General features: G+C 34.3%; 2 protein-coding genes across 2 annotated transcripts; both read right to left on the bottom strand.

Moving 5' to 3' along the window:
* Positions 1-314: 314 nt before the first annotated feature.
* Positions 315-3,384, bottom strand: LOC105313608 (E3 ubiquitin-protein ligase MIB2-like). Its single transcript, XM_019999448.1, has 5 exons — positions 3,291-3,384; positions 3,029-3,208; positions 2,886-2,975; positions 2,114-2,614; positions 315-334 (listed from the first exon to the last, which is right to left on the bottom strand). The coding sequence occupies exons 1-5, from the start codon at positions 3,382-3,384 to the stop codon at positions 315-317; spliced, it is 885 nt and encodes a 294-aa protein (XP_019855007.1).
* A 3,499-nt stretch (positions 3,385-6,883) lies between these two features.
* Positions 6,884-11,274, bottom strand: LOC109583923 (uncharacterized). Its single transcript, XM_019999447.1, has 12 exons — positions 11,123-11,274; positions 10,793-11,068; positions 10,458-10,742; positions 10,370-10,411; positions 10,243-10,311; positions 10,077-10,130; positions 9,527-10,025; positions 9,355-9,376; positions 9,264-9,302; positions 9,123-9,191; positions 9,005-9,061; positions 6,884-8,915 (listed from the first exon to the last, which is right to left on the bottom strand). Exons 1-12 carry the CDS (start codon positions 11,136-11,138, stop codon positions 6,945-6,947), a joined length of 3,399 nt encoding a protein of 1,132 aa, XP_019855006.1. The 5' UTR covers positions 11,139-11,274; the 3' UTR covers positions 6,884-6,944.
* Positions 11,275-11,280: the final 6 nt, after the last annotated feature.

Genomic DNA, 11,280 nt, shown 5'->3' with positions numbered 1-11,280 from the left:
ACTCCTTTCTCTCTCACTTTATCTTCTCCTCTTAACCAGGCAGACATACACTCATGTAAACACTCCACTGTCTTTTTATAGCAGTATCTATAGCCTTTAGTCTAGGATCATACAATCCTAAATGAAGTCCAAACTGATACCATTTAGTACAATCCAATTGATTGAGTATTGTTAGCTCTTCAATGATAGTAACAAGATCTTTAATATCTATAAACAAAATAATTAATAATGTGCATACATACATACACATAGTCTCTACTATGTACTTGACAAACATACCTAGCTTTATTGCAGTCAATGGTGTTTTGAATTCTTTATTTATTGCAATCAATTCCTATATAATAATAATAATACAATAAATTTTACATCTTATTACATTTGGCACTTGAGTTTGTGCATGGTAATTGTTACCTGAATATCACGTCCTCCTAATAGTGACAGGTTACTAATATCTGATAATGATTCTTTAGGTAGGATCTCCTTTAATTCTGTACGTCTAGTACCAGTGGTAACAAAAAATGGTCGTAGTTCAACTACTGCTGAGAGTACAGCTTTCACACTATACACTGTCCTTTCTCTTGCAATGGTGTATTCACAGGATAGGCTAGTTCTTTAGGATCGATAACTAATTCTTTTACCTCTAGACTGGGACAGGATTCTTTATAAACACTCATTACCTCTCCTATCACATCTCTTCTTAGAGACACCATATTGTCACTGTAACCTCTCTCACAGGACATCATTACTAGTACACATTGGCTCTCATCCACAATCTCTACCAGTGATCCTACACCATGAGCATTAAACCAATAAAGTCCATTGTTCCAAAATGTACAGTAACAATTTAACTAGCCATCTTCTTGAGGTAAAGCCATTTTTTAAGCAAGACGTAATGAGAGGACATGGAAGTATCGAGGAGGAAAAAAATCATATTCTCTAGTACACTGTAGACACCAACCAAACTGGTACACTTGACTAGTCATCTCATCAGGTCTATCACTAGACAAAAGACATGGAAAGAACAACAACCTTTCTCCTCTTCTTTCTCTCCCTCCCTCCTCCTCCTCTTCCACTGCTAACTGATGAAGGTTTGTCATTCTTAGGAAAGATGGATTGATTTCTTGACAGAGTTCCATGTTCTTCAGAAAACGAATCAACATGTCAGGATCATATTTAGGGAAGAGTCTAGTCAGACCAGACACACTAACAATACCAGTATTGCTAGCAATGTCAACATGTTCTTTGAATGTCTCTGGAGCAAAGAGAATCCCATCCACCTCAGTTAGTAGTATACCCTTATTCACAACAACCCATACCTTGTCTTCACTTTTAAGAACACTGACCAAACCAGTTGAGTGCAAAGAATCAAGAACATCCAAGATGTCTTCTCTCTTATCTGGTATAATGTAATTGTCCTTACCAGCAAACATTATATTGGAGAGGGTCAGTATATTCTCTTTCCTTTCCTCCAGTAGACCATACATCATGTGACAATAAAGACTCAAATTCCTTCCACTTGTACTACGAATGGACTCACAGGCACTAGACAACTTATTAAAGAAGGATTCCACACCCCTCCCACCATGCTTACGACAATCTAAGAAGACACTATCACACCTTTCCCTTACAATAATCTGCTGAATTTCTTCCTTTCTCCTTCTCCTTTCAACAGGATTACTTATCTCATCCACATGACTGACCATTACAATAACATGGCATTGATTAAGAGCTTTCTGTGCTTCATTTCTCACAATTGTTAGCCACTGATGAAGCTGTTTGACTGCTTCCTTCTCCAATATATTGACTACTATCAAAAACACACCACCAGAACCTTGTAACAGATTCTCAATGACAGCACTGTGACTGGAGTAGTAATCTGAATGACCAGCAAAATCATGAAGAATGATGTTACCCAGTGTCCTGTGTTGTAGTTTATAAGGAATGATGCCAGCAGTACAGGGCACTACCCCTCCAACATTTCTAAAGGAACCAAGAACAATAGAACTAATAGCTGTGTCCTTGATGACGTGACTAAGAGTACTTTTACCAGCTCTAGGATTACCCACAAGGAGGATGTTGACATAAGAATCAATTGGATGAGATGATTTTATACCACCAAACTTCTTCAAAATAGTTAAAGTATCTGTGCAACCAAACTCCTTAGCTAGTTTAAATGGTGTCCACCCCAGATTGTCTTTAGCTAATGGATCACACTTACCAGTTGATAATAAATGTTCAACAGCTTGAGAATGACCATAAAAAGCAGCAGTGTGAAGAGGTGTCCACCCATCCCTATTGATGGCCATGAAATCAGAATGTTCTGTAAAAAGATACTTCATCACATCAACATGATTACGCATTGCAGCATAATGAAGACAGGTATTCCCATTACTATCTTCTTCTTGTGAGTTACAATTATATTTAGTGATGAGATCTTTTATGATACTTAACCAGCCGTTCCATGAAGCCATATAAAGCAAATTTGCTTCCACTTGATACGAAGCAGCTATAATAGTGAATTGATGTCGTAAGTGTTTGTGGTTCTTGACATATGGTAAGAAACGAATGGCATCATCATAATTGGCATCCTTAAATGAATTTAATAGCTGTATTCCTAAAAATAATAAATGGGTTTATAAACACAACAATATTAGAAATTTAGAAGGATGTAAAACATTAAGGGAAATGTTAAAACAAACTACTTTATCAGTAAGGCCAGCTTCAATCAATAAATTGTGCAGCAATTATTATGGTATAAATAAGGCACAATTAAATTTATTCATTACCATAAGTTTTTGCATTTCTTCTTCTGATTGTAACTTCTCATTGGTTTCACCTGTTTATAAATGTAACAGTAATATACATTCAATGTTATAGTCAGTTACTAGTTAATTGTGCTTCATGCTGAAGATCATCTAATTTCACTGTCACTTCCTGAGAGGGTTGTACTTTATCTTCAATTGTCTTATTTGTTTCTATGTGTATAACAACAACAGTGATTGTATCAAATACAAATAATAAATACTACCATCTATCTTATTTTGTATCTGCTCCTTGTGTTGTCTTTCTGTAACCAATTTTTCATTTAGTATCGTTATTTCTTCTTGTAATTCTTTTATGGTATTTTCTAATGGACTATTCATTGCTTTAAAATGAAACTTCAAGTCATCAATTTCTTGAGCCATTCCTCTTCTTACTCTGCTTGCAGCTTTAATTATAAATCATACATAATTATGGTTATAAGCTATTCCAAGAGTACATAATTATGCACTCTTGGCTTTCTAATTAACCTGAGTCATTAAAACTAGAAGCAGAAAGTGATGCACGGTATTTGATCTTTTCTCCATCTAATCTATCAGATAGTTCTTTGTTCTTCTTTTTCATTTCATTAAAATCGAGACCTCAGTGTAATTAATTCATCAACTGGTTCCAAATCCTTTTCTTCATTCTATTAATATTATAAATGCAAACTAGTGAAATAAGGTCACTCTAGTTAATTCATAAGTTTTCATTAGACAGGTAATATTATGTTTGGCAAGCATTAATTTTCTTGGGTACATGTATGAAAATTTTAAAACATGAATTTAATTCAGAGCATGATACAAGTACTATACCCAGTTTGAGTTGAGGTGTATATTGTATACAAAATAGCTACATGTATATAAACTAGCCTCATTTAAACAATGTCTCAAAACCCCAGATATCTCTTGCTTCAGCCCAACTGCTTCCTATTTTGAAACATTTAATCAGATGTAAGTAAATCTACACATGCTCTTATACTGTACTAATGGGTTATTACGTTCATTGATAAAGTTTTTATTAGGCACCTAGCTCAATGTAGATCTTATGGGCTTGTTAAGTGCAGTACAAAAGTATAGGAGTCCAAGCAGTAGAAGTTAAAACAGTAGGAGTCCAGATACTTTATATAAACATGGTGGCCACAAACCACACTGTCAAGAGTATTTTTCATCCGCTGCCATTGTAAAGCCAGTACAATTATTATTGTAAACAACACCTACTGTATTTATTAAGCGCTGAGTCATTATTAAGCATCCGTTTTTCTGTCATTTTCTGCATAAGCACCTACGCTTAATAACCCATTAGTATGGTACTACTAACATGTATTTGACAATTTGCTATTAACATTCTGACAAATTATGAGAACAATGAGTTCCCATTGAGTACTATGAGTGGTACCTCAGGCTGAGCCTAGAGACAATAGGATGAGAGAGACAACCCAAAATCATCTTATGAAGAACTTTTTACACCATAGTCTTATCATCTGATCATTTACTTGATTTATTATTTAATAGCTACTAGAAAGCAAAAATACAGAAACAGAAAATGGGAGAGGCAAGGGGTATATATTTATTGGTAATCATTAGTGAAAGTTTGGGTGGGAAAATCTACTGCTTATTAAAATTGCTGATAACTAAACCTAATGGAATATTAGACTGCATAAAAGCATCAATGTATTAGAAAATGTAATACAAATTGAAAATGACTTTGGGGGCTGAATTTTCTTAATCATGGGATTTGGTCCAGTTTTCGAGTAACTTTAAAAATTTCAATTTTGAAAGTAATCAGTTCAAATTTGTTACACAACATAACGATGTGTATAAGTACCAGAAAAAATTATAGTAAAGAATTCTCTTCTAGTTGTTTTTTGCCAAAATTTGGCCAGGGCCCTTTAGTCCTATTTTTGAGTATATTAAAATTATTTGTAAAAAAAATCCAATTTTGATTGGAATCAGCTCAAACATGCAACATAAGAACATGTATAAGTATCACTGAGAAAAGTTATAAAATGGAAAATTGTCTCACAGTCATTTTGGTGGAGCTTGACCAAAGATGCCTAGCCTATTATAGTACAAGCCCAGCTTTTTAGTAACTTTTAAAATTTGTAAAAAATCCAATTTTGATCTTAATCAGCTTAAACTTGCTACACAACATAAGAACATGTAATGTATATACATTATATCAGAAAGCATTATAAAAATAAAGAATTCTCTACTAGTCATTTTTGTCAAAATATTTTTTAAAATCTGTAGGAAATCCAATTTCAATTAGAATCAGTTCAAACTTGTTACACAACATAAGAACATGTATATGTAGAAAAAAATTCTAAAAATGGGGAATTTTTTTCTAGTCATTTTTTTTTCAAAATTTGGCCAAAAACCTTGTACTTACAGTACAGGGATTTGGCTTAATTTTTGAGTAACTTTTAAAATTGTAAAAATACAAATTTGGTCAAAATCAGCTTAGCACTTAAACTTGCCACACAACATAAAAACATGAATATACATACAATATAGATGTATTAGGACAAATTAGAGAAATCATTATCTAAATTTTGAATGATTTATTAATTTTTTAAAATTAATGGATGCTTTAAAATACTAATTTTTTTGGAATAAGCTCTAACAATCTAAATAGCTCTAGTTAAAAATCACTCTAACTTTAATTTTGGTGTTCCTACAGCTTTAATCAAGATATACCCAGCTATCCAGTCAGTTGTGATAATGTAAACTTCTCGAGGGAAATTCAGGAATGATTTCCCGGTAAATTTTCGGGGGAATAATTCTGAAAATAATTTGCGTGTTGGGGAAAATTCTGACAGCTAAGAAGATGGCTAGTTTGGCTGTTAGTCCAGTCGAAGCAACTGAAATTCCAATGGTAGTGTGAGTTACAATTATATAGTTTTAAAACTCTCTTTACTCATTCTCTTCCTCACTTTACTCTTTTACTACTGGGCTCTCTCTCTCATCTTGTTTCAGGTTTCTCTGATGACTTCTGCTTCTTATGCTTTTTAAACATAAAACTAACACCTAAGGATAAGAATGGTATTGCTGGTAAGTTATATTCTGAATTATTTGAGTAACATGCATTAATGAGCATTTATATGCTGATGATGTGCATAGCCAAAACCTTGCATATATTTTCTACCACATCAGCTAGTGTATCAGTGATGTAGGCTAGTAAAATGTTATATAGAATGATACTATTATTGGCAGCATTTTTGTCTTATTGTGTGATCATTTTGTGAGAAACAGTTTTTAAATAATACTTCAAGTTATGTCTTGTTAAAATAGCATTAGAATTCTATATAAATTTAAAGATCTAATAAAGATGATGTACAAAAATTCCCTTCATATAGTTCATATTCACTTACACAGTGATTGATGTTTGACATGCTCCATCAAAGCTTCAATGATTATACAGTTAGTGCTGAACAAGTTTGTGAATGTGTGGGAGTTCTTTCACAAAATGTGATTTAGGATATACCTTTACATCCTGTGCTTATAAACCCATTTTTATTATAAATTGTCTGTTAAAATACATCAAGAGTAATGCATTGTATCATTTTTACTAACAATCCATGTCTAGATTCAGAAGCAAGAAATACTCTTAATTTCAGTGATAACTTTGGTCAGACACCTCTTCACAGAGCCTGTATTGATAGCAACTATGATGATGTCTACGAATTGTTACACAACAGCAAAGTGGTAGTGGAGGTCAATGCTACCGATTACATTGGACGTACACCACTTCATTATGCTTGTGAGGCAGGTAATGAGAGAATTGTTCTTCTACTTATTAAAAGAAGAGCTGATTGCCTTACACCTTTACATATTGCTGGCTCACATGGAAGTAAAAAATTCCATGTACATATACCTCAATATAATTATGCTGAAACAGCAGTGGGCATATCATTTCTGACTTTTGCTATGCTATAGCAAGATTCTTAAGAATAAAGAACTTTGAAGTTATATTATTTTATACAATTGTCATTAATGCATTTTTTCAAGGTCCACCAAATAAGATTACTGCTTCACTAACTGAGGTCACGTCATGAATTAAATTTTTATAAGTAAAACCATAACTAATAATTACATCACACAGCAATTTATTTTGCATACTAACTAAAAGTTAATAGCAGTACATTATTCTACAAACTTTTGAGCACAGTCACAGCAGACAACAGTGTTTTCGTCAACTGGAAGAGGGAGGCCATTCTTTGGAGATTCACACATGTCGCAAGTGTAGTCATAAACTATCACACACTGCCACTGCTTTGTAAACAGATGCTCTACTGTTGTAAAGGCATCAGTAAAACTCTTCAAAGCCGTCTGCATTCCTTTGCTTCCAAGAACCCTTTCCTTGTTTTTGCTTTTGTTTGCTGTTTGAACTAGCCATAAAGCTTTTACTGACCTTGTTTCACCACGTTCAACATTCACTGAAAAAGCATTCCATAAAAAGGTGGACTTCTTTAAGTCAGCCGTTGCTTTCTTCATCTCTTGTAGACGCTCTATACCATAATTGCTTTTCTGCCTCAATTTCTCAAGTTCCTGTGACAATATTTTGATTCCTTTCCTCAATCGTTGTATTTGGGATTCTTTGTTCTTGATATAGCCTCGGGACTTCTTGCGGCTGAATTCGTTCAACTTAATATTGTTTTTGCTGACTTGCACTCGTTTTTCTAAATCTATTATAATCGACTTTGTGTAAAGATATTTTAGACTTGTTTTACTTAGTTTTTGTAGACTAGACTTGCAATCTTTTTTCTGCTTTTCGACTTCCTTTTTCTTGTTTTGCAATTCTTTCTTTCTGGTTTCATAATGATTGTGCTGCTGGTTGGCCTTGGCTAAATCCATTTCTAACTCATTCTGTTTTTCTTCTTTGTCCTTCACCTCTGACTCCAGCTTGTGTCGTTTCTTCATTATGTTTTCTTGCTGGCATTCAGCATATGCCTCAATAACGTGGAGACGTTTTAGATAGATCTTGACCATAATGGCTATATGCTTGCTCTGTTGCTCAATTTCAACTAATTTCTTGGAAGCTTTCACAAAATCAAAGGACAACAATAATTCTTTAGCTTCTCTAGCTAGGTCAGAGCATTGATAAACTGTAGTGTCCATCTTTGGTTGGACCCAACTCCCATATACTTTGATGCTGTCTTCAAGTTGAAGGTCACGATCACTATAGCTCAGTAAGTGAGCTTCAATGTCATCGAAAAGCGTGCTAAGGTTAGAAATGACATCATCGATAGACTGCAATGGAAAAGTGGCTTCAATACTGTTTTGAAATTCTTGTGGCTTTATGTGATTGATATATTTAAAGCACATTTTGCTAAGTGCTATCCAGCTTGCACTGATAGTAATAACTTTTACTTTGAATTCGTCAAAATTCTTATCTTGCACTTGTGGCGTGTTTTGCTTTATGTCACCAGTCAAGCTCACTATAGTCCTTAACCATTTGGCTATTTCCTCCCATAGGACAAAAAGGCTGTGAGTGGCATCATTTAGTATAGCTAGTGTTTCAGCATCATCTGGTTCAGCAAGCCTTTGATCATTATTTGAAAAATGAGCCAAAGTGCAGTACGAGTACGCTTCTTGTATGGTATTTTCGAATTGTAAAAATGTGGTAAAACCTTCGTGAGTGATTGTAGCCATTTTCATAACCAAAAGCAGCCGCATATCTGTTGCCTTCAGCACTACTTCAGATAGACCATCAATGCTTTGTAGTAGAAGTTTTGCTTCAGTTTCTCTCGGAGGTCGACAGTCATACAAACACTCCATGGTGTACTGGAGCTTCTTTGCTATCCACATTGCAATATCTTTAAAGAAGAAAAGGTATATATCCGTTGCCTCAATATATTTGGTTAGTCGGTTGCATTGGCTGCCTAAACAAATGGCATCTCTCTTGCTGCAGGTTTGTATCACGGAAACTGAGCGATTGATAATTGATTTGATGCAGGCAGAGTCTGCCAGAGCCAGGTCACAAGCCTGTAGAAGGTTTTTGGTGTATTGTTTGATGATAGGAGAGCTATCGTCTGGAAGATCAAACAGCCAGTATATGCATCCTAAACCTGGGATTTTCACACGGAAAGGGCATCTTCCATCTCCAGCAAGTTGCTACATGTATGAAGATTTTAAAACATGAATTTAATTCAGAGCACAATACGCTAGTTTGAGTTGAGATGTAAATAGCTACATAAACTAACCTCATTTCGACGATGTCTCAAAACCTCAGATATCTTCTGCTTTAGCTCGAATGCTTTCTAGTTAATCAGATGTAAGTAAACCTACTAAACAATGTTCATGCATTTGCAATAAACATACCTTCTCTTTGCAACTAATAGCATCTCTTAGTCTACCTTTAGTCTCTTCAAGTATAAAGAAAGAAATAATCTGTAAAATAAAAATAATCATACATCAATAACATTTTCAAAAATTACATGTATATGCCGATTGCCAACTGACCTCTGTATCTTGAAGTCCTTGTTTCTTTTTGTGCAGTTCCTAATTGAAAAAATATTAACATGATTAGTTATTCAGAAATTTCATGATGTACCTTTTGTCTAACATCTTGTCTCCTCCATAATGTTAAGTTACCAATAGTCAGTTTCTTTAATCCATGTCCCATTAGTATATGAATATTCTCCATCATCCTCAATACAGTAAACCCAACATCAGAAAAAGGAAAGGAGCAAGTGACAGATATTGAAGTGGAAGTTTCTATATACTTAATGACCAGTAGTTTACCAGACACTTCTGATAGTATAACTCTAATATCTTTCAACATATGTTTCTCAGGCTCCCAATCAAATACAAGAGTAACTGTTTCCCATTGAAGATGAGGAATGGAATCAAATCTTTCCTTAAGACAAAGATCAATTTCAATTGACTTGCAAAATTCTCCCAATTTAGTCATGTATTTCTCAATATATTCCTCAGCTTCAGTAATATTTAACTCTTCTACTACACACTCCAAGAGCCCAATATCAGTCAGTGAGCACTCATCTCGAAGAACTTCTATGACACTAGAAACATTTGAACACTTGGCTATCTTTTGAAGGGTAGTATTATTGCTTGTACAAAAAGACAGTATTTTTTGTATGCTTTCTAGTGAAAGAGATTTTTTCTGAATAAGTTCACGGATATTTAAAAACATCATTCCATGGGATCTTCTTATTGAATTAAACTGTTTTTCCAATTTTTGAGGAACAGGCACGCGTACTTCAACTATACACAGAGAGTTGAGAATGCAACTATTATTATAGATTTAAAAATTACATCGAGGTGATAAAGGTTGGGAATTACTATCAATTTTTGTATCTCCAGCAGAATCTAAAGAAAAAGGTGATAAGATCAAGAGTATAAATATTACACTGCTACAAAATAATTACTTGCTCGTGCAGTTATTGCAAGTGCTAGTAAAATTACATGTACATGTACATACCCAATAGTGACGGTGTAGACTGTACTTGAATAGGTAATGGTGACTTTGTTTCATCCATATTTTCATTATCTAAATATTTTAATATTACGTCAATAAGTATACTATACTATATAATACTATTACTTACCTTGTGGCTCAATACCCACTTTAAGAGGAGGAAAATATTTATCTAACAAGTAAAAACATTAAAAATAAAATTGGAAAAATATACTCACTAATATCTTTTTGTATAGCTAATCCTAGTTGCACATTAGTAGAATTAGTAGAATTAGATAGCACTCTAGCAAATGTCTGTAAATTCTTGGAATTTTGAACAGCTTCTTTGACAGCAGTTAATAGAGCCTCACGTTGATTAGGAACAGAGGGACTAGCAGACTCCACCACAGTGACCACTTCTCTTGTTAGCACATGCTCCTCATATAACCAATACACAGTAGTTGAAAGATCACAAAGAGATTGTGAGAGGGAAGGGAGATGGTTTTTTATAATAATGTGAATTTCTACAGTAAGATTAATAATAGAGTACAAGTAAAATAATGAAATTACTGACTCATTTTATCGGCTACAGCAGTATGTCCCATAGACTCAAGTGCATTTATTAACGAATCAATGGTGGCTCCTCCTTTACTGTCAACATTATCAGCTCTACTTAACCACTTGGCAAGACATTCAGTCAGACAGCGAGATGCATCATGGCGATAATTACTTTCAATGATGCCCAGCGTATTCTTGCTCAGTCCAAGTTTCTTTCCCAGTTCATACCATTCTGTCACTGGAAAGTGACTATTAATCAATAATTCCTCCACATAAAAAGCATCATCCAAACCTAAAATACAAAACAAATTAGGGGCGGGTCAAATAAGGAAATAGACTAGTCTACCTAAGTTAGTGGCCATAGCTCTAGTAAACAAGCAGGGCCAGTGGCCCGACTGGCCAAAAACTATTTCCTTGTATCAAAAACCTCCTTTTGTCCTATTTGATGGTCTGTATTATCTTGGGGTTCTAAGATCCTAAGGAGCTGGGTGGATACAGTTGGGT

This window comes from Amphimedon queenslandica, unplaced genomic scaffold (genome assembly GCF_000090795.2).
Source record: "Amphimedon queenslandica unplaced genomic scaffold, v1.1 AMPQUscaffold_13267, whole genome shotgun sequence".
Lineage (NCBI taxonomy): Eukaryota > Metazoa > Porifera > Demospongiae > Haplosclerida > Niphatidae > Amphimedon > Amphimedon queenslandica.
This window is presented reverse-complemented; position numbering and strand designations above follow the sequence as displayed.

Excerpts from the sequence above, each read along its gene's own strand:
- LOC109583923 (XM_019999447.1), bottom strand. Across the intron at positions 10,312-10,369 it reads AGTGGGTATTGAGCCACAAG|ATAATGAAAATATGGATGAA; the intron begins GTAAGTAATAGT and ends TAAAATATTTAG. Across the intron at positions 9,192-9,263 it reads AAGGACTTCAAGATACAGAG|ATTATTTCTTTCTTTATACT; the intron begins GTCAGTTGGCAA and ends TTTATTTTACAG.
- LOC105313608 (XM_019999448.1), bottom strand. The coding sequence starts at position 3,384 with ATGAAAAAGAAGAACAAAGAACTATCTGATAGATTAGATGGAGAAAAG. Across the intron at positions 3,209-3,290 it reads TTCTAGTTTTAATGACTCAG|CTGCAAGCAGAGTAAGAAGA; the intron begins GTTAATTAGAAA and ends TTATAATTAAAG. Across the intron at positions 2,976-3,028 it reads GATACAAAATAAGATAGATG|AAACAAATAAGACAATTGAA; the intron begins GTAGTATTTATT and ends TTATACACATAG.